The sequence below is a fragment of the Poecilia latipinna genome, unplaced genomic scaffold (genome assembly GCF_001443285.1).
Source record: "Poecilia latipinna isolate Pla-1442-1.1 unplaced genomic scaffold, P_latipinna-1.0 Scaffold813, whole genome shotgun sequence".
Taxonomy (NCBI): domain Eukaryota; kingdom Metazoa; phylum Chordata; class Actinopteri; order Cyprinodontiformes; family Poeciliidae; genus Poecilia; species Poecilia latipinna.
This window is the reverse complement of record NW_015113429.1, coordinates 168,634-189,807: the sequence shown is the minus strand read 5'-3', so window position 1 is coordinate 189,807 and position 21,174 is coordinate 168,634. Positions and strand designations below refer to the sequence as shown.

Sequence of the window (21,174 nt, the reverse complement as noted above, 5' to 3'; positions counted from 1 at the left end):
TATATAATTTGTAGTTACTTGAGGTTAATTGGAGATTCTAAATTTTAGATTGATTTAAGGCCATTTGAAAACCTCTGGAAGTCAAGAAAAATGTCATCCATCCTTCAACATGGAGCATCAGTCATCATTGAGCATTTCTGCTGCTCATTGGGAGCATGTCTACATAAATATGGACGTCGTCATGACTGAAATGTTAATTTATTCTAGCAATTCAGCTAAAAAGTGACACTTATCCATACCTTATAAGTGGTATGAATAAGTGATTGTGAAGGAAAGTTCTTTTAACAGTTCAGTAGAAACCCACAGCTTCAAAAGCCAGCACCATGTCACAGAAAACATCAGAACCATGATATGTGAGCTTCGGAGAAAAATAACTGGAAGGTTCTTACTTTGACTAAGCAACCGAATTTGAGACAACTGTAAAGTCAGCAGTCTTCCCTATTTTCTTCTATAATTTCTGATGGTAGTACTGGTTATTTAAATACATTTCTTTAAATTCGAAGTGAAATTTCAAGAATTTCTTGGCCTGTAATCAATCTAATAGGTCGACTATATTATATATAGTCGACCTATTAGGTTATTTTTCAATATAACCTTTGTGTTGGTCCTTATGTTTCCCTGCAGTCTCCTCCTCACCACGGTAACCATGAGCTTCTCTCCTCATCCGCCCGGTCTCTCTGGGTGCAGCAGCATCCAGGAGCAGAGGGACCGCTGGGAGAGGAAACGCAGCCGAGCCGCTAAAGAGTTGGTGCAGACAGAGCAGCACTACTGCCAACAGCTGGAGCTTGTAACCACAGTATGTTTTTATTATCGCTCTCAGTGAGGGAGGTTTGAGCTTTTGGGCCTGTTATCAGCTTGTTGCGAATTTGAAATTTAGTAACGGCCACACATTTTGTCAATAACATAAACCCATTTTTTGGCGATCGCATGTTCAAATTTCTTTTTTCAGTAGACTGACTTCTATGCTTCTTTGTTAGAAGCCAGTGATGGAATAGGCGCCGGAAGGATTGATGATAGCTTTTGTATTTAAACATACCAGCTCATGGTGTCAAGGTATTCTAAGTTTTTGGGTATTTTTTCAAAATTATAAGAATTTTTCTATACATCATTCCTTCAGCTTAAAATCTTTTTAATGAGAGGACAAAGTGCCAGAATGACCAAAGTTTTCTCCAGCTGTGGAGCACAAAATCTCCAAAGGCTGCTATTTTCTTATTATTCATATTCGTTGGGAGATACTATTCAACCACTTTGGAGATATTTATGGTTGTAAAGTGTCAATATGTTGCCATGGCAATAGCAATACTGTTTTGCAATGCAATTGATATTCAATAAATTCTAATATTAATGTTGTATTTCAGTAATCCATCAGTAAATAAAACACAGATTGATTTCACAGAGATTAAGATGTTTAAGTCTTTATTTCAATTATTTGTGATTATTTTCTGCTTACAGCTGATGATGGAAACACATTTCGGATAAGAATCTGATTATTTTATGTCAGGCCAAGAATAGACAAAAAATAGTTTAAGTAAAATTTGTAACAAAAAAAATGCTTTCTCAATTAACTAATATGGATCTTACTAGCATAAATGCTAGTAAGGTGTTTATACAAAGTTTGAACTCTGAGTCTGTCAAACCAGCACCATAGAGAGATAGACATCTTTATATTGCACTGTGCCAACCCATTTGGTCACATAAACATACAATTATTTATTTATGCATGTATTTTTTGTTTTCTCATGTGAATTGATATTACACTACTGTTTAGCTCTACCATATCTTTTTTCTTTCTTTCTGTCTTGAGTTTAGATGTATTTAACGATGAACACGAACTGATAATTAAAATGGCACAGCAGAGGTGACAGTGTGTCTGGTCCATTCAGCATCCATCCTCTGCCTCGTGCAGTGATGAAGGGAACCTTACATAACCGCTCTACAACAAGGCCTAACTGAGCTTTTACAAATAAACCCTTAGCATTAACACCTTACCTTCCTATGGAGAGTGAATAAATAATATGTGCCTCTGTAGTCCAAATTCAATACAACTACTAGGTCTCCACCTCTTCACTAGAGGTAAATTTCATTTTCTTCATCCTATTTTCAGCTTAAATGGATTGAGATCCCAACAGATGTTGCTTTATTGTCATTTTGGCAGCTCAACAGTGCTGGTTTTGTGTGAGCTACACAGCCCACAAAGCGCTGGCTAATGGATATTTGGGTTTTTAATGCTTTCACATTGTAGCATATCACCTTGTTCCAGCTCCAGAGTTTTAACCGTCTTCTTGTCCTTTGCACAGTTTTTTGTGGAAATCTTGAAAGCCAAAGGAACCTTAAAGGAGGATGTTCGAGAAGGAATCTTCAGTTCCATCAAGTCTATTCTTTCAATGAATCAGTAAGTATTTTTTGGGTACCTGAGTATTTTGAAGAACTGATCACTGGTGCATGACTTGGTAAATTGATGAAGATTAGTCGTTTGTTATTATTACTGTGTTACAATCTTGAGGCATTCTCTTATTATATACCTATAAAATGTCACCTATGATTTATCCAGGTGATATTAATAATGTGCAGTTATTTGTTCTTCCTTGCATTTTTTTAACTCTACATTGACTTCTGACTAGGGGTTCACCGATTGCAGATATCTGGCCGATTGAAAATCTTTAACAAGCCTGACATGCTGATTCCAATTATTTTTTTTTTTGGGGGGGGGGAGTTTGTCTGAAATGTGGCTAAATATAAGGAAAGTCGCAGAGTTGGCAATTGTGGGCGAGTATTGTTAAGTACAAGAGTGCAGACATGACTAGGTGGGCGGGGTTAACAGTCAGACCTCTCTCACACAGAGCAAAAGAGGACAGTGGTTGATTTTTAGACGTTTGCTGAGGTAGAAATCATCAGTGGATGAGATCGGCTTCACATGTAAGTATCAGTTGATTACCGATTTCCCAAAATGAAGGAAATCGGATTTGGGACATGTCATCATTTTCCAAACTGGAAATCAAACCGCCACATAGGTTCTAACTGAGTGCCCTGTCACTAGGAGAAATCCGGGGTTAAAAACAGTACAAATCTTTTCATTTGTTGTCTTTACTAAAAAACTGTGACTTGAAATGGTAAATTTCTGAACATTTGCAAAACAGTTTGTCATCCTTGGAAACTGTAGCTAGTTAGGGATGAGTCTTTCTCAAGCAGGAGTTAATGGTCTGGTTTATGAATAGGATGGAACAAGAGATGGACAGACGGACTGGGGTTCTGTCTCTAGAAGCGCTGCTACTTTGGTCTGTTGTGATGAAGAAGGGGATAGGCTAGGGCAAAAAGCAATACTCTCAATTTACCAGTCTGTCTACGTTCTAATCCTCATTGACTGAACTAAGGGTAGGTAGAAATGAGTTTCCTCATCTCCTTAGTGACAGGGTGTTGAGTTCCTCCGGCTCCTTCTTGAGATTCTTGAGAATGAGCAGGAGGATGTTGTACGGTGGAGGAATGTCTGAGGTACCCTCCTGGATCTGCTGCCCCCACAACCCGGTTTTATATAAGCAATGGATGGATGGATGGATGGAAATCTTAGCTGTTGCATCTTAAATAAACTCACCAAACTGATTTTAGTCATTTTCTTAGGTCGTTGAACTCAGCTCAGCTGGCAATTATCTTGCCTTTTTGTCTGATTCATATCCAGTGTGTGAGAGAAGTTTGCTCTCCAAGTTTTTCTGGAACTTTCTTTCTTTGACAAGCTGGGCAAACAGGTGATGGGCTTTTATAGTCCAGCTCACGCTGAAGCTTCCCCAACATGAGCCCTTCAGTGGGACAGGCTTCAAAACTACAGCTGGCTAAAACAAGGTAAGTCATCTGAAAAAATACAGTTGGTGCTTGATTTTAAATAAAAGTGTAAGCAATTTCTGTTCACAATTGCACTTTTTCAGCAAGGAAAGCTGTAGAATTGTTGGTTCGGATGCATTGGACATCCATAATAAGGAGTTTAAGTTAGACTAAATGAAGGTTTGAGTCCCTGCAGATAGCAAAGCTTTCTTGTTTAGCGTGCTACAATGAAGACTGAAGTATAAATTACACACTCTGATTTATTGGATGAATGGCTCCACAGTTCCCATACATCTTCATTATGTGCCCATTACTGAATCAGTGCTTGAAACATAGTGACAGTCTATCCTGTAGGAAGTGGTCTTAGGGGAGACAGTGGTTTACTGCTAGAAATATTTAACACTACTCTTTGTTTGATAAAAGACTTGGCTCGGTTCTGACATGTGGTATTCACTAAACTCGTGTTATAGCACCAGAATTTATATTGATACTCCTTATATATTGATATATAAAGTGTATAATCCTTAGTTTCATATTTATTATAAGAACCTATCCGACTGAGAGTTTAATAAAAATCGGAAGCTGAAATTTTCCAGCCCTTGTTAGAACCCTCCTAGCTGCTTCTGCATTGCTTGATTATGTAGAGTCCACCTAAGCATGGGCCTTCATTAAAATCTATTTAAATCAACTTCACTGGTAAAGTGTGTGTGCACAAGACATGTGGTTAGAAGTGTCTGGTAGCATCATTTGATGAGGGTGTGTGCTTATTCGAAGTTTAGATAATGAGCTTGTTCACACGTGTCAAAGCCCTCTGCCAGTTGAGTCTGTTAGAGAGCCTGACAGGGTTAGCGACTGCATTCCCGTCTCCTTCATGCTGTTGTTTTGGTGAGTTCAGCAGGTGTGTTTTCTCTACAAAGTGGCTCTGTTCACTCTGAACATTGACTTACAGGAAAAGTCTCACCCCTGAACCTTGCCTGCTAAGCTACCTGTTCAAAGAAGCTCTACCTCTTGACTTTAAAAACCGTGTGTGGTCAGGCAACATCACATCTGTGATACAGATGTGATGTTGCCTTTATCTCTCTCAGGCAATATTGCACCTTAACATAAAGTTCAATGCAGTTTCATTGGGAGTTAAAAATGTGACCACATTCTGTCATGAATGGTTAACATTTTGAGCTATACATTTTTCTGTTTAAAATAGAAGCTACACAGATAAAAACTTCTGACCTCAATGTAATATCTTTAAAATGAAAGCAACACATACCAATTCAATTCAGTTTATTTATATAATACAGCAGGTCACCTTGAGGCACTTTACAACATTCAAACAGCACAAATTAACCTAATACTGTATTTCCCACATCTACTTTGTAGGGTAATAAGTTAAACTATAGAAGTTGAAATTTAAACTTTTATTCAAAGTAGTTAACACATAGAATATAATTCTTATAAATTTGTACTTTTCTCTTTCTCTCTTTATTCAAATGCTGATTGCATAAAAGAATAAACATTTGAACCCAGATGTTTACATACACAGAACAAAAAAAATCCACATTTTGTCTCATTGTCTGAAGTTAAATCAGACCAAACGTGCACCAGTTCCTCCTGCAGCAAAACAGCCCCACAACATGATGCTGCCACCACCGTACTTCAGTTAGGATGGTGTTCCAGGCAACCTTTATTTTTGGAGACATGTCCTCTGATCTGATGGGACTGAAGTGGAACTGTCTGACTGTAATGACTATCATTACATTTGGAGGAAACATGGGGATGGTTGTTGCCTGGACACCATCCTAACTGAAGTACGGTGGTGGCAGCATCATGTTGTGGGGCTGTTTTGCTACAGGAGGAACTGGTGCACTTCATAAAATAGATTCATAAATAGGCATGTTGAGGAAAGAACATTATGTGGAAACATTTAAGAGACTAGAAATTAATTTGATTTAGGTTTTAGGACCTAAAACAGTCAGACTGTTGCCAACAAAGTGCTTACACTTTCCTATATGTGTAAAAACAAACAAACAAAAAACAAAACAATGGAACAAGAAGTTTACACATGCTTAGTAAAAGTTAAATCAGACCAAACTTTTGGTATGGTTTAACTTTGGTTAAATCAGTTTAGTCTGATTTAACTTTTATTAAGCATGTGTAAACCTCTTTTATATATATATATATATATATATATATATAAAATGCTGAAACTATTACATATGAAGTTCGAAGCTGTATTAATAAAAAGTTTTGGTTGTCTTGCAATGGCCAAATTGAAATGATTCAAAGTTTTATTTTTGGTTACTTTGTATTTTACAGATCATTACTGGTCCATTTGGAGAATGGCTACATTGGGAAAGGCCTGGAAAAGTTTTCTTCACATTTGCACCACTACAACACCTATGTGGACAACATCTATAATGCCAACAAACTGCTTGGGGTAGAGACTCTGCATTTATTATGCAGCTGAGTTGGATTTTTTTTTTTAAATGTACATAATGTGCATGTACATATTTTATTAATTTCTGTTTACGAGAAATGAAACGCCTCACTCTCCCAGCTGCTGGGAGAAAGGATCTGTTCTAAAGTTCCTTTGTGCACACAGAATTCAGTAGGTGTTCTTTCCACATCTTTCTGCTTTAGCAATCAGTGTACTGCAGTTTAACAACAGATACCAAACCACTTCCAAAAGCAATTTAGTTGTCCTGGAGTAAAATGAAAAAATAAAAACAACCAAGAGTTTCAAAAAGCTTTCAGTGCAAATGTCCCAAAGTATTTGCATTGTCCTGTGTATGACCTTGAAAATGACCTCACTTAATATGTTTTTTTTTTTTTTTTTCCAGATCCAGCTGAAGAAAAATAAAGCCTTCAGACGTTTTAAGAAACTACAAGAAGCTCGACCACAGTTTAACAGCCAGAAGCTGGAGGACATGCTTCAAATGCCAGTTCAGCGAATTCGTCAGTAAGACTTCACCTCTCTGTTTAAATTAAGATTCTGGTTATTTTGTTTCTCATCATGTTGGAATTGGAAATTAAATTTGGGGATCTATTTGGTGTTTTTTTTATTATGATTATTTTAGCTTTGTGACATGGCAGGATGGATTCTTGCTGTCATGTTCACTGCAAATTCTGACCAAGCAATCAGTAGTGAGATTGAAAGTTGCTGCTATATTTCACATACACATCTTCTTCAAGGTTCGACTCATTGTGTGTTCATAGATGAAATTCTGCTTGGTAGAATAAAGGTTGTTTCCCTTTTTTCTCAAACTAGTCTGCCCATTCTCCTCTGATATTCATAAAGATATTTACCAGGTCCTATCCTGGTAAAACCAGCCTCCTGTTCTACACTTTGCTTCATCCAGAGGGTCTGGACCCTTTGCTGTTGAGAAACTATTACTTCCTGGAGGCGTGGCCTATGTTAAAGTTTTAAAGTTTAGCCAGTTGCAGACGTTTGTGACGTATGTAATGCTAGTTCAATGCTATGAAGCTAACCAGAAGTTGCCTGCGCTGTAAACAACCATTCTGCACTGCAATGAGAGAAAAGCCGATCCGAACCAGTGAGCTGCTGATGTTATTTCAATATTTGGAAGTGTTACCAACATGGACTGATGGGCTTTGTTCACTTCCTCCTTTGCCATCACTAAAACTACAGATAGACTATGATTCTAATATGGAGCAGAAAATCAACGTCATTGTTTATAACTTCTCCTTCTGTTCGCTGATTGGCCCAGTAGAAATTCTAACAGACTATCCAAGTCAAGGGGCTGCACTCAGTCTGTGCTTTAGAATATAGTAGGGGAAATGCTGTACTTGGTTCTCTGTGCCTGGAGAATACATAATACTGCCCTTTTAATTTAATAGGTGGGAGATACCTTTATTATGCCTCATCTGGCTGTATGACTGCAACATAAATAATCTAAGTTGAGGCAGAAATAATATAAAAATGTTCTGGGATTTAAAAAGTAAATACCTCCTTGGATGGTAGCACTGACAGGGTTTCGTTGTCAGACATATTTATTATTATTTTTTTTAGCTTTAGGGTTTTTTAAGTAATGGATGATGCTGCGACCCATGAGGCATCTAAGTTTCTAAGTTCTTTTCTAAGTTTGTTTTTACTGAGGCTTATGCTTATTAGGCATTACTACATGAGAGAGAAAGAGAGATAGCAAGCTTCTCTCAGTGTGAGAAGCTTGCACCATTACATTTGGAGTTGTGGGCTAAAAAGTTTGGGAACCATTATTCTAAACAACCTCTGTCACATTACGCTGGAACATTTAATGCCACCAAACAGACCAGAGTCAAACAGCCTGGTTTCGTCTCTAATGGCCTCTTCCAGTGGCACCACTGTGTCTATAAAACAAGCTAAGACTAGACTCAGGGAGGGGTGGGCTGAGAGGTGGAGACAGACATGGTAGAAATCAATGACAACTGTCAATGTTCCTGTAGGTCACGTTATCCTATGAAAAAGTATCAAGTTTGTGTAGAGTGATTATTCATCAATACAGTGTTTTGCAAAAGTAACACCATGAACTTGTCATTTTGTTCTCTTACGATCACTAACTTCAGTGCAGTTTACTGAGATTTGTGTGTTAGACCAACACAAAGGAGAACATTCACATGCATGGTACTTTTCATATTTTTTTAAAATTTATTAACCTTTCAGATTTTTATTTACTTTAAAAAAATGAAAATAGTTTATTTTGAATGTAGTGTGAAGCTCTTTGGTGTTCTTTGGACAAATCGCTATACAAGTACAGTCCATTTGCCACATGGGTTTATGTCTTTGAAATATGCATATAGACTTATTAGGGATCAGATTGTCTGCATGTTTTTTTGCAGAGCAACAGTCTGCAAGGAGCTAACAATGTGCAACTATCTGGAGGGAAGTGTAACTGGGATTATGTGTGCTCTGAGTCTTGTTATTATGGCATCAATATCTCAATTTTTTTTAAACTGCATAATGTACACTATTATTTGACAGTTCACATCAAATAAACAACCATAGCTTAACAGCTTTGGGCCAAATGGCAGAGAAGATCTTCCAAAGTCTACAGTTCAATACATATCAACAGCTGTTGACTCTGGTTGACTCTGCATTTTTCTAGTTCTTCAGTTGGTTCATCTGGTTTTGTTTGTCACTCAGGTATAAGCATCTCCTCCAAGACCTGGCCGCCAACACCAGTCCAGACCACCCAGAGTTTGAACAGCTTTCCAGTAAGTATCTCTTTATTCAAATCAGTGCATGTTTTTTAGTACAACTAAAATATGGACCATCTGTATTTACATCTCCGCCTTTCATTATGTCTCTGCTAATGAATTTCTCATTAAATGCAAACAGGAGCAGCGTTAATGTGGTTTGCATCATTAGACAAAGATCATGTTTGCCTTCTTCAAACATCTTGAAGCAACAAATTAAGAAGTCTGCACAGTTAGAAACTCTGGCATGTCCTCATGACACCGTAATCTGTCTGATTGTCTTTATCTAAAGGAGAATGAAAAATGCTTTTCTTCATAACTCCCTTGTAAGTGTGAAAGCATCATTTGACTGGAGAGGAAATGAAAGCAAGAGAATACTGTGTGTACATGTGGCTCCAGTTTGACCTCATTAATTAGGAGTGGATCAGAGCATATTAAACAGGCAGTTATATTAATAAATAAAATCTTCAACATCAGCACAGATCTTGATAATGACTATTTCCAGTTGTCAAATAAACAGAAAATGTGCTTCAAGTGCAAATATACACAAGGAATTATTTATGTGAATCAATTAAAATGTGGTTGCTGGTGTGCTGCGTGTGCTTATAAATTAAAACCTCCTCTGACTCTAAAATGAAGGTACATATCTTACTGTGCCCTCCTTTTTCCTTCCTCTTCTCATTAGTATTTTTTAATCAGGGACCCTTGTAAGTGTAGCACATACAAGCACATAATGAAAATTGTTCAATGAGAAATTTCGGATAATTTTAGCAAAACTGGATTAAGCTAACGAACAGAGAATCACAGGAGACTTAACTGTTGTTTCCATTCTGTATCCGTTTGCTTTCCTTCTTCTTTATCCCCTTTTCCCTGAAGCATTACTTTTCTATTCCTGCATATAAAGGCAGGATTTAATTGGTGTACCTGCACTGAGTTTTCATGGTTGCAAATTTTATGACCTGAGTGTCTGGAACACAGTTGGACTTGAGCGGTGCAGCTCAGGTTCTAATCTGTGAAGTCTGATAAATCTTTGTACTGGATCAAACACAACTGAAGAAAAATGTGGAATAAAGAGTTGCAGCAGGTGGAAGATAAATGTGGAAACCAAGGCAACAAACAGTCCTACTGCTGTCAGTAACTGTTGAAATAATCATATTTTCTGTTGTTTTTATTTATTTTTATTGATAAACCAGATATTTTCATAAATTGCTTCTAAAGCCTTTATTTTCTGTTTTGCTTCTTATTTGGTTTGTTTTTCTTAATTTCTTGTATGAAGTTAATTTTCATAGAATCACAGCTTTTTCTACCGCCCAGAGAATCAAAGCAAAGATACTGAAAGTGAATGAAAACGTCCCAGAGTTCACACGTTTGCACTACAGTAGCAGGAGGACGATGGGAACGAGGCCTGCAAAAGTCTTCTCAGGCTTAGTAGTTCTAGTGATAGAAGTACTAAATTAAGTTTTAATTTATTTTTTATTGTTGGTAGTAAGCTAGTGTTTAAATTATGCAAAGTGGATTAAAATCTAGATTAGTGAGAAATTTGCATCAGACTTTACTTTTAAATCCAAATTCACTGACTGCGTTCATTACTGGGGCGTGTCCTCTCGGTGGTTTCATAAAATGAATCTTTTTATTTCTCTTTCCTGTTGTTACCACTCACATAATTTCTGAAACCTCCTGAAGCCACCAGTCCTGGTTGAGATGATCACGTTAAAGCCTCTTCGTTCCTTCTCTTAATTCTTTTTGTAAATGCACTTTTTGGAGTAGGCCTGGCAGGAGCAAGGGGCTGATTCAGCACCACTGACTAGACTTTGTGCACTCAGGTCCCATGTTAGCCTTCTTCTTTCAAGTCAGAGGCTTTGTTCTTTCCCAAGCGATCCTTGGAGAAATGGAACGTTTGCAGGCAAGGCGTTTTAACTTCAAAGTCGTTGCATTTTTAACTGATGCACAGTAGAGTTTATGTAGAATGTTTCTTCTAAAAACTGTACAGGAGAACATTGTCTGCATGTAGCTTTTACAGATGATATTTGTTATTAAGTTGGGAAAACACTGCGAGCACCTTTTTCAGTTGTACACTGCACCAGTGTCCAGTAGTTGAAGACAGCCAGCTGCTTTGCACAAAAACAAAACATGAATTTGTAAACTTGTGAGGGAAAAAACTGTTTGTCACTTGCTGCCAGTGACAAAGAGGAGGGCTTAGGGGTGAAAGCAACAAACTGGGGCATTAATACCCCAAATGATATGATGGTTTCTTCTCTAAACCACAGGGGCCAAATCCAGCCCAACAGGACAAGATAACAGTTCTGTGCTTAAATATTGTTTAATCAGTCAAGTTAAATCAGGTTTTATCTGTATGCTGCCAAATTACATCAGTGTGAAAAGATGTTCAATATTATTTAACTTTAAGAAGTACTTACTGAAGCAGACATAGCTATTTATTAATATTTTAGCAGTTTAATGGTTTTTATCAATACATTCTGCCACACCAGGAGGACATTCATGATCTTAATGAGTCTGACACTTTTGCTATAAGCTACTTACTGCCTGAGCGAGAGTTTCCTTGATTCAATTGGCTTTAAAGGTCCACTATTATGCTTCCTGCAACAAGCGTTCTGTGTGGTATCCAAAATATATTCATTACATTTAATATACAAAATCATTCTCAGATATTGAGATTTCACCTCATCAGTTCTGCCAGTTTTGACCTCATCAAGGAATGCAATGTTTTATGGCTGCATCACAATTATGCAAATGAGCTGCTGCTGGCCAGGCAGCATTAACAGACGTTTCAGATGCATCTAACTTGAGTAAATTTGATTTTAATCAAATTTCAACATAATTTTCACGACACAACTTTGGTTTTACCATTTACAGACAGTTTTATTGCATCGCTAATTTCCAACATGATTTACAGTCAGATTACTGTAAACAGAGTTCCTACAACCTGATTTCCTGAAGATTTCTGCTTACAGCTAAGCACACATCTAGTTTGTAAGCTCTGTAAACTTTTATTCCACAGGCTAATTTTACTCAGCTCTGGAAAAAAATTGCATAGCAATTATGTATGATTCCTGCAGTGGATGATAAAGTGACATCTGACCTCTGCTTTGTTTAAGCACTTGTGCCATTACTTGTAACTGTGACGTCATCAATCCAGTCAGTATGATGTTCCTCTGATGGTTTGATGTTGTAAATCCTTTAAAGAAATGGTTTTTTTTAATACCCCATTCTGGCCAGGTTTAGCTTTTACTGTACATATCATACACATAAAAACTAACTTGAAAGCAGCTATTGCATTATGGGACATAAGGATCCCTGTGGTGGAGACCAGCATCCCTAATTAAAATAACCATGGTTTGGTGATTCTGAACACACTGTTCAGCAGACCATCACACCTAATCAGGACTGTTTGAATATTTTCATTTTCATTGCTCAGTAGAGTTCCTGACAGGAGCTTAATGAAATCAGGTTGTGTTAGTCTGTGATCTCATGAAGCCTTTCAAAAACTGATTAGAAATGTTATTGCTAAAAACTAATAATAATCCAGTTTAATTTTTTTTTTAATTTTTAAGATGTTTTGTACATTCTAAGAGAAGACCAGCATGATCACTGTTCAGAACTCATCAGTATTTGCTTTTGTCTTCACAATGGGCTGCTTATAATATTTGCGTTCATCTGAACATATATCTGTACCTATATTTGTGAATGTGACAACATAACTATGTTAATCAATTTGTTTCAGTGAAAACTATTTAGAAAAATCTAAATTATACTTTACCAGAGTAGTGGCAAAATGTAGACATGATGTTGGGTGTTTTCTTCTGTTTACAGAATTGTTTTTATGATTCTGTAATTGATGAATGCAGTACAAGAAGCAAAATACACAAGATTATTAAATGTACAGATGGCCTGCCGTAGCTATGCACCAAGCAGCTAACTGCATTCACAGGAAACTGACGATTCCTAGACTTTATTGGGATTCCTATTTATGTGACTTTAAACTGCATGAACAATTTAAAGGGAAATATTTAACTTTCAAAAAGTGTGATGTACTCTGAGAACAGACTCGGAGCCATTGCTGGCCAGGGTGGAATGCTGTTTGGGGTCGGAGTAGCCAATTTACTGTTAGTGGTTATTTGAGTTACTGTTGCCATTTTATTATCTTGGAGCCATCTGCACTCTTCTGAAATCAGCAAGACCTTTTCCACCTCTTTATATGTGCTTACCATGTTCTGCAAACTCTGCCAGTTGTTCCAGAACTTCTCCCACCAGCCATTTGTTGGGTCTTATATCCTAGTCTCATATTACTTTTATAGCTATCACTGCTAATTTGCTAGAGAGATTTTACCTGGACCATTTACTGCTTCACATGTTTTTGAAATGTTTTTTCTTAACCAAAATATTTAGTTTTTTCTTACATGTTTCATTTGACACAGAAATGTGTGCATGCCCACAATATGTTTAGAAATATATTCATTTTGATTCAGAAAGAGCTCACACACAAGTTTTGTGAATGTCCTCCTAATACACTTTATGTCTTTGATTTCTGTAGGAGCCTTGGTCGCTGTGTGTGAAGTGTCCCAGCGTATCCAGGGCAATGCTCAGCGCCATGAAAACCACCTGCAGCTCTGCAGAGTGCAAAAGCTGCTGCAGGGCCGGAAGACGCGGGTGCTGGCTCCAGGTTGGATCCTCCAATGACGCATTCCTTTCATCTTCTTCATCAATTCCCACCATCCCTCTTATACATTCCTGAATCTGTTGCTCAAAGTCCTTTGAGACACAAAGGACACAGCTAAACTTAAGCAGGGCGACGGTATGTCAGCACATGGGGGTTCATCTGGTTTGAACCCCCGCTCACTGTTGTGTCCTTGAGCAAGGCATTTCACCAGTCTTCCATGGTCAGAGTGCCTGATGGCAGCCATACTTCTGTCAGTCTGCTCCAGGATAGGGCATTGGCTACACCGTAGCTCACCAGCATCAGTGTGTTTAATGCATCTGAATGACTGAGCACTAAGAAGGCTGATAGCCTTGCGTGCTTCGCAGGATTTTATGACTGTTTTTTGTGTTTGCTCTCTGTCTGCTGGCAGGTGTATGTGTTTACCCATGTGTGTGTGTCATTGACAAAGTAGAAGCATGTGTTTTTATCCAGCGTTTGTCAGACTTGTGGTTAGTGCTTTTGAAAATTTGCGCTGAAGTCATGCAAACCGAGCGAACTGCATGACTTGGCGTGCGCACCCTCACACTCAGTTCAGTGTGTCAGGTAGACGAGTGACCACTAGGGGCAGAAATCACTCACAATGTGGTCTACTGTTACTAGAAAGGTTGATAAAATCAAAGGCATTCACTGTGAATACCTACAATTATTATATCGTAATCTTCTTGGAGAGGTAAGGAGGAACATTACGCCCCCCACCTGGATAATGGTAGGGGAAACATTGTAGATTAATATAATAGCAAAATCTAAAGGGTTCTAAAAAGAAAAAAAAACGTTTATATGTGCTTATCATTAAATACGCAGCAGAACCATTGAACTGTCTTTGCTTGTTTTGACTGTATATCTTTCACTACTGGAAAATACTTTAAGTAGATACAAGTTATGAAAGTATTTCAATTAATGAATGAATGTACCTTTACCCTTCACCTGCTTTCTACCTTTTAAATTTATTTCCTCTCTTGAGATGCAGTTCATCCAGTGCTTTGTGGAATGGTGGCTCTTTTCTTCCTGCCACTCCCCTTCTTTTTGTTTGCCTCAAGAGAATTAGGCCTCATTGTAGCGCTGCTCGCCCTGCCAATCTCCCCCAGGACCAATTAGAGTCCGGCTTCATCTCCCAGACCAGAAGATAAAAAGAAAGCCAGAATGTGTGTTTCTCTTAATGTGTGTGTGCGCGTGTGTGTGTGCGTGTGTGTGTGTGTGTGTGACGGCATGTGCATGTGTGTGCATGCGCTTGTGTGCGCCTCTGTGTGTACTTGTTTACGTTGCCTATTTAGGACCTTTTGTGATGTATTTAGTAATCTCCTAAAGACCTCATGGTGCAGAAACACATTTTAATGGAAAGGGGTTAGGATTAGAGGTAGGGTGTAAGTTAAGTTGATTATGGCTAAGTCTATTCATATACTAAAATGAATGGATAGGATATACTGTACAAACCTGTGTTTGTCATTGTGGACATGCAAGCTGCTTTTAAATCAGCTGAGGCTGAGAGTGAACGATGAATAGCAGCTCATGTCTCTAATGCCAATGTGAAAAGTTTTGAAAGCTTCCTCTCATCCAAGTTCTCAAGCCTTTGCAGTGCACAGGCTCCATTTTAGTGAATAAAGCTCTGGTCCCACCAGGCAGACTTCAGAGGTGCAGCAGCACCTCCCCACACAGCAACCTCATCCTGACCCATTCTCCTTCCTCCTCACCATCACCACCTTTAATGTTGGAGAAAGAAAAGCAGTGCCTTTTACAGATCAGAAGCATCAGAGCCCCTCTAACATATTAAGTAGCTTTGGAGGACAGGAGAGGGGCAATTGTGGGACTCAAAGCCTAAATCACTAAGGCAGATACAGCACACTGTCGTGTGTTTTTATGTCTGTTTTTGTATTTGTTACTGAAGTCCTAAATTTTCTATGCAAGTAATGAGGTTTGATTGTCCATGCATCTGCCAATTTTTTCTCCTTAACTTCAATTATTTTTATTTTTCATTTGAAAAATTTCAGGACATGTCATGGTTTAAAAAATAATAATCTGAGATTGTTTTTTTACCTATATTCATCTCTGATCACCCAAGTATTATTTTTTCATTTTAAGTCAGAAATCTTATCTTTAAATTTTACAAAATAAATTCTTAGTTTTCTTGAAGCCCAATATAGAAGCTCAGTTATCCAAACATATTTATGGAAATGTTCATATTCTAGAGCCAATGCCAGACAAGCTGATCTACAAGCTGTAATTGCATGGAATCATTTTTAAGTTGGGTTAGTTCAAACCTAACCATGTGGGGAAATGAGCGTGGTTAGAAACAACCCTGAGATGCCATACGACCATAACGTTCTTCAGCTGCGATTTTGGCCCGATCTGGATGGGTTCTGTTGAGGTTAACTTGAAAGGATCAACCAAAGAAGCTGATCACATCATGAAAGGGTTAGCCATTATTTTCTGTTGTTTTCCTTTAGATCTTTGTCTTAAATAGTTGTCGACAAGAATGGTAAGTTTAGTTCATTCTTCTAGAGTCTTTGGTTTGTCTAGGTAGGCAGGCTCATTCTTAAGATTTTCATTTAATGCCTGCATGAGAGTTCCATCCAGAAGCTGCAGCTAAAGTCTGAAAACGTTTTGTAAATTCTGCCACTGATTTCTTGGCTTTTTAATACTCTATGGTGGGTTAGTGTAGCTGTGTGCTGCTTTACCTGCATCTGATCGTCTTTTTTTACTGCAGTGAGCCTCGATGTAACCAAACTCCGTCAAATATGGCATTGTTTTTATGCCATATTAGATTCGTCGTGTTGATGCATTTTGACATGGTTCACCCCGAGGTAATTTTCCGCCGCAACACGCAAACTTCCCCATTCACTCAGTGCGTTATAGTTCCACACGACATCGCTTAGGATTTGTTGCTGCGGGTTTGCGAAGTGTGAAGGAAAGAGCTGCACAGGCAGACTGCGAAATGAGATGTAGGTGATCGGTTTGTGTGATCGGCAACACGAGACCGTGATCGGCGATCACCGATCATACACTTTTTCAAGAAAATCGCCCGATTATGATCGGTGGCTGATCGATCGGCGCACCTCTAGTTTAAACTCGTGAATTTGAAGTAATAAAATAATTCTCATGTGAATCTTCTCTTTTAATGGGTACCTGCTGTAGTGCTTTTATCTCAAACAAGCTAATTAGATTTCAGAAAGTGTTTATTTCATATTTATTGAAACAGTCATTTTTCCAGTGAAACATGTGAGAAGTCATGGCATGTCTCTTTCTTTTTGAAGCACATTGCATTTATAAGCAATGTGACCCATTCTTGGCCCCACCTCTTAATCTCAGTGGGCTTGTCTGCTGCTGAAAATGTCCTTCCTGAGCCCAAAGGCAGAGCTGCAGTCACTCAGGCTAACTACAATCACTTTGGCGAAAATGACTCTGGACCCAGGATAAATTTTCATTTTATCTATCTAAATGTCAGTTCTCTGCTTATTAGCTGTCATCTTACCGCTGCCAATCAAAGTAAAAACATGAGCTTTTCTCTTGGTGTAGGCCACATAGGCAGTTAAATAGAAAGATAAAAAAAAGAGCTGCAACAAATACAATACATATATATATATATATATATATATATATATATATATATATATATATATATATATATATATACTGCATCTTCTGCTACATTATGCTGTTGCCCATAGCCAAAATCAGAAAAGAAATTGAGCTAAAAATGATTTATTTGGATTTTTCCATGTTCAATCTTGATTTTTGAATTTCCAAATAACCCACGTCCTGAAGAGAAAGTAAAAAAAAATTTCAACCAATCATCTCCATTCCACAGGAAGATGGTTCATCCGTGAGGGTTGGCTAAACATGGTTCCTCCAAAGGGCTCTGAGGCGAAGCCCAAGATGTTCTTCCTGTTCTCTGACCTCCTGCTGGAGGCCAGACGCTGCAGCCCGCTGTCTCTCTCCAATGGTGAGAAGTTTGTAGGCCAGCATGCCTACCCGCTGCAAGACGCTGCTGTTGAAAAGGTGTTTGGCCACACCAGGAGCCAGGGAGGACTGCTCAGTGTAAGTTCTTTGGCATGAGAGGTTTGTTTTTAGTTTTTGAAAACACAAACAGAATTATGATTTTTTTTTTCTTTTTTTATGTACTCTGCAATACACAGAAAAATGTAACATATTAATTAAACAAAATAGCTGTACAGATTGTAAAGATCAGTTCAAACGTTGTTTGCCTATTAGGTTAACTTCAGTACTCAGTCTCTCCAGAGGATGGAATTTCTTTGTTTTTTTTTTTAGTATTATCCATGCAAGTGCGTTATATACCAATTAAAAGATGCTTGGTAATTATTCTCGGGTGGGGAGGGTTTTTTTTCTTGAGTTGTGAAGTGTTAATGTCAGTGTAAATGATTTAAGCCAGGCATATTAAGACCTAGGCCTTACAGGCCAGATATAATTGGATCCAACCCACGAGGTAATTTCATACATTTATTAATAATGTAATGCCAGAAAGAGTTCACAAGCTGCTTGGGAAAGTTAGACGCAAAAAGGAAACTTATGGCACTTTCCACTTGCCAAGTAACGGCAAACCAAGAGCACATTTTACTAATAAACTGATCATGTGTAGTGACTTCACATGGAAAAGCATCTGAAACTCTATCATAATACATTAATTTTTACACACTGACTACCATTTGTTTTAACTGTCAATATAATGTGCAAAATCTTAAATGTATGCATGATATGTAAAATAAAAAAGGATGAAGTGCTTTGCTACTAATTGTCAAAACTATGACAACTACATAGCAAGGAAAAAAGTTTTTAATAAGAAAAATAGTGAGAGGGAGAAAATAAAGCACAACAGGTGGATAGTATGACTAGAAAAGCTCTAAGTTCAGTTTAGTTACCATTTTACTCTGTAAAGAGGAGAGAATTAGAATGTGTAATTCCACCATGAGCCAACAGTTTATTCATGTTATGGCTCTTTATTCTTTTAATAAGAAAACATTCAAGCAAGAGCAATAAAAGACTAAAAAATAAAGGAACTGAGGGAAGAACTCAGGGTCTCCAACACCAAATGCACCACTAGCTTCACCGCTCCCTAGAATTCCTCTATTTGTTGAGTTTTTGTGCAGCAGCTTTGCAAAGCAAAGTGCAGGTGGAGCAAATCTCCCACCTCTGTGTGGAGGTGCGAACTGCTTGGAGGCTCTTGGGCAGTGCTCAGGTCAAAGTTGAAATGTCCTCAAATTTTTACTCTGTGCACAGTTAGGGATATTTGCATGACGTCTATCCAAAGCTCTTCCTCTGTCTCAATATACCATGTTTAGTTGAGAGCAGCAGCATCTGTGTTGTTTTTAGCTTGGCTCCACAGGGTTCACTGCAGTCTCCTACAGAAAGCTCAGCAAAAGCTGTTTTTAGTCTGGAAGTCTAAAATACATCTGTCTGCGAATTCTTGCTAGCACTGCATTGCTATGCTAACTTGGTATGCTTCAGAGGATGTTTGTTTCTGTTTTCTGGTCAAGAGCTAAACTTGTCAAATTTTGTGACGTCTTCTTCAGGCTTTTGGCTCATTATCTACCATCCTTATTGATTAATGTGATCAGAAGCATGCTGTATCACTACATTAATAGTTTTTGTGTGAAACAGCATGTAGTCATTTGGTGCTCAAAGACATTTTTACATGGGGAATTGAACTGGCAACCTTCTTGTCAGAAAACTACTTTATTCTGTCATGAGTCTGTGCCTTTCCTGTGCCTGGGGGGAAAAATGATTTCCTCACATTGGACTGTGCCCCAAGGACAAATAGATCAGGTTTTATGTCTGTCTTATTGTGAGGATTAGTGTTAAACAAGTAAGAGGTAGAGTTAAGCTTAGAATAAGTGACCAGGAAGTGAATAAAATCCTCGTGTGTGCGTGTGTGTGTGCGTGCGTGCGTGTGTGTGGGTGTGCACGCGCGCGCGTGTGTGAGAAAGAGAGAGAGAATCATCTAGTTGCTGGATCCGATTAGGTTGCAGATCCATCTCTTCTGGTCTTCCAGTAAATGCATCTTCCTCAACCCCACTCTGCCATCTCCCTGCAGCTTATCTAATGGTAGAAATGGCATTTCATTAGCCTCTTATCCCACAGTGCCCCGCATGCATACGCAATAGCTTTACACATAATTTCTCATAACGACACATTATTGATCCTGGGCCCCTACCTGAGCTAGAGGAAAAGGGCTATCAGCACTCCAGGGCCCTCATCATGCAGGACCATGAGGAATTAAAGCTAAATTAAATTTGACAGCTGTAAATGCCATGCCAATCTATATGCAAAGTTAAAAAAATAAATAATAATTTTTTATTAAAAATTCTGTTTTCTTCTCTCCTTTCTTTTTTTTCCTTTCCCCTTTTCCTCCCGTTGTTTTGTCTTGCTTCTTTCTCTCTGTCTGTCCTGACCTTCCCTGTCTCTCTCTCTCCTCCTGCTAATATTCCCTCACTCCTTAAGTATTTTCTCACATCTCTGACAGATTCTCTTTGATGTATAAATAATTAGACTAAATTATGTGCAGCGATCAGGATTTCTGCTTTGCTGTTCCTATTACACAAAATAATTTCTACCTAAGAGGATCAGATTTCCTGTCAAATCCCTAATTACCGTGCTGCAGTGGAGCTGGAATTTATTTATGCAGGGGTGGGTGCCTAATATTATGAAGCAGTCTGCTCATCCTGACTCGCTGAACTCTTTAGTAAGACTTATGTTGATATTACATTTGAAAGATTTTGTTTAAATATGCAAATAAAAAAAATACATCTCCCTCTGTCTAGATTAAAATATAATTATCCTTCATGAACTTTCTGGTCAGTCTCTAGTCAATGCCTCGCAGATTACTTTATCAATGTTATGTAACCATTTAGAAAATAAAACTATAATTTTTCCTGGAAATTTCACCTGGTTACAGCACAATCTTAACTAACTTTCCTTCCAAGCATTTTTGTTTTTACTGCAAATGTCACTTTGAGGCTTAGTTCTGCTAATTTCTTATAGAAACAGCGGGTTTTTTCAGGAGTAATATTGGCTTGATCTGGGCTGCCCCCTACTGTCTGATCTCCATCACTGCAGGCAGGTGTTTCAGCTAAGAACAAGCTTTTGGAATAAGAAACTGATGTGACCCAATTGGCTCCAAATGTCCTTTATGTTCTTTGGCCTGTTAAGCAAACAAACCTTTCAATATGAGGCAAAAACTAAGCTTCAATTCAAAACAATTTATGTTTTTCGAAAGACAAAACATCCAACCCAGTGTTATGAATGAAGGGATAAATAAGGAACACAGTCTAAAATGCAGAATCATTGTTTTCTGTTTCACAGTTTCCCGTGGCATTGGAATACTGTCTCAATCATTTTATAGATTTATTTTTGATATATTTTATTACAACCTTATATTGCATATTATGCACTACAATACTCCCATTTGAAGTTGTGTTAGTAAGATGTTTCTCTATTTTTAAAAAGAA

The 21,174-nt window shown here is 38.0% G+C and overlaps 1 protein-coding gene across 3 annotated transcripts in view; it reads left to right on the top strand.

The window, feature by feature from the left end:
* arhgef39 (Rho guanine nucleotide exchange factor (GEF) 39) overlaps positions 1 to 21,174 on the top strand; it is a 31,011-nt gene that overhangs the window by 5,002 nt on the left and 4,835 nt on the right. For 2 of the 3 annotated variants that reach the window (XM_015047187.1, XM_015047188.1), the window contains exons 2-8: positions 625 to 796; positions 2,298 to 2,392; positions 6,124 to 6,244; positions 6,648 to 6,766; positions 8,948 to 9,018; positions 13,553 to 13,681; positions 17,520 to 17,749. In XM_015047187.1, the coding sequence (XP_014902673.1) occupies positions 647 to 796; positions 2,298 to 2,392; positions 6,124 to 6,244; positions 6,648 to 6,766; positions 8,948 to 9,018; positions 13,553 to 13,681; positions 17,520 to 17,749 (915 nt within the window). In that variant the 5' untranslated portion in view covers positions 625 to 646. Of the gene's footprint in view, positions 1 to 595; positions 797 to 2,297; positions 2,393 to 6,123; positions 6,245 to 6,647; positions 6,767 to 8,947; positions 9,019 to 13,552; positions 13,682 to 17,519; positions 17,750 to 21,174 lie in introns of those variants that run through there. The other variant, XM_015047186.1, reaches the window with a different exon arrangement.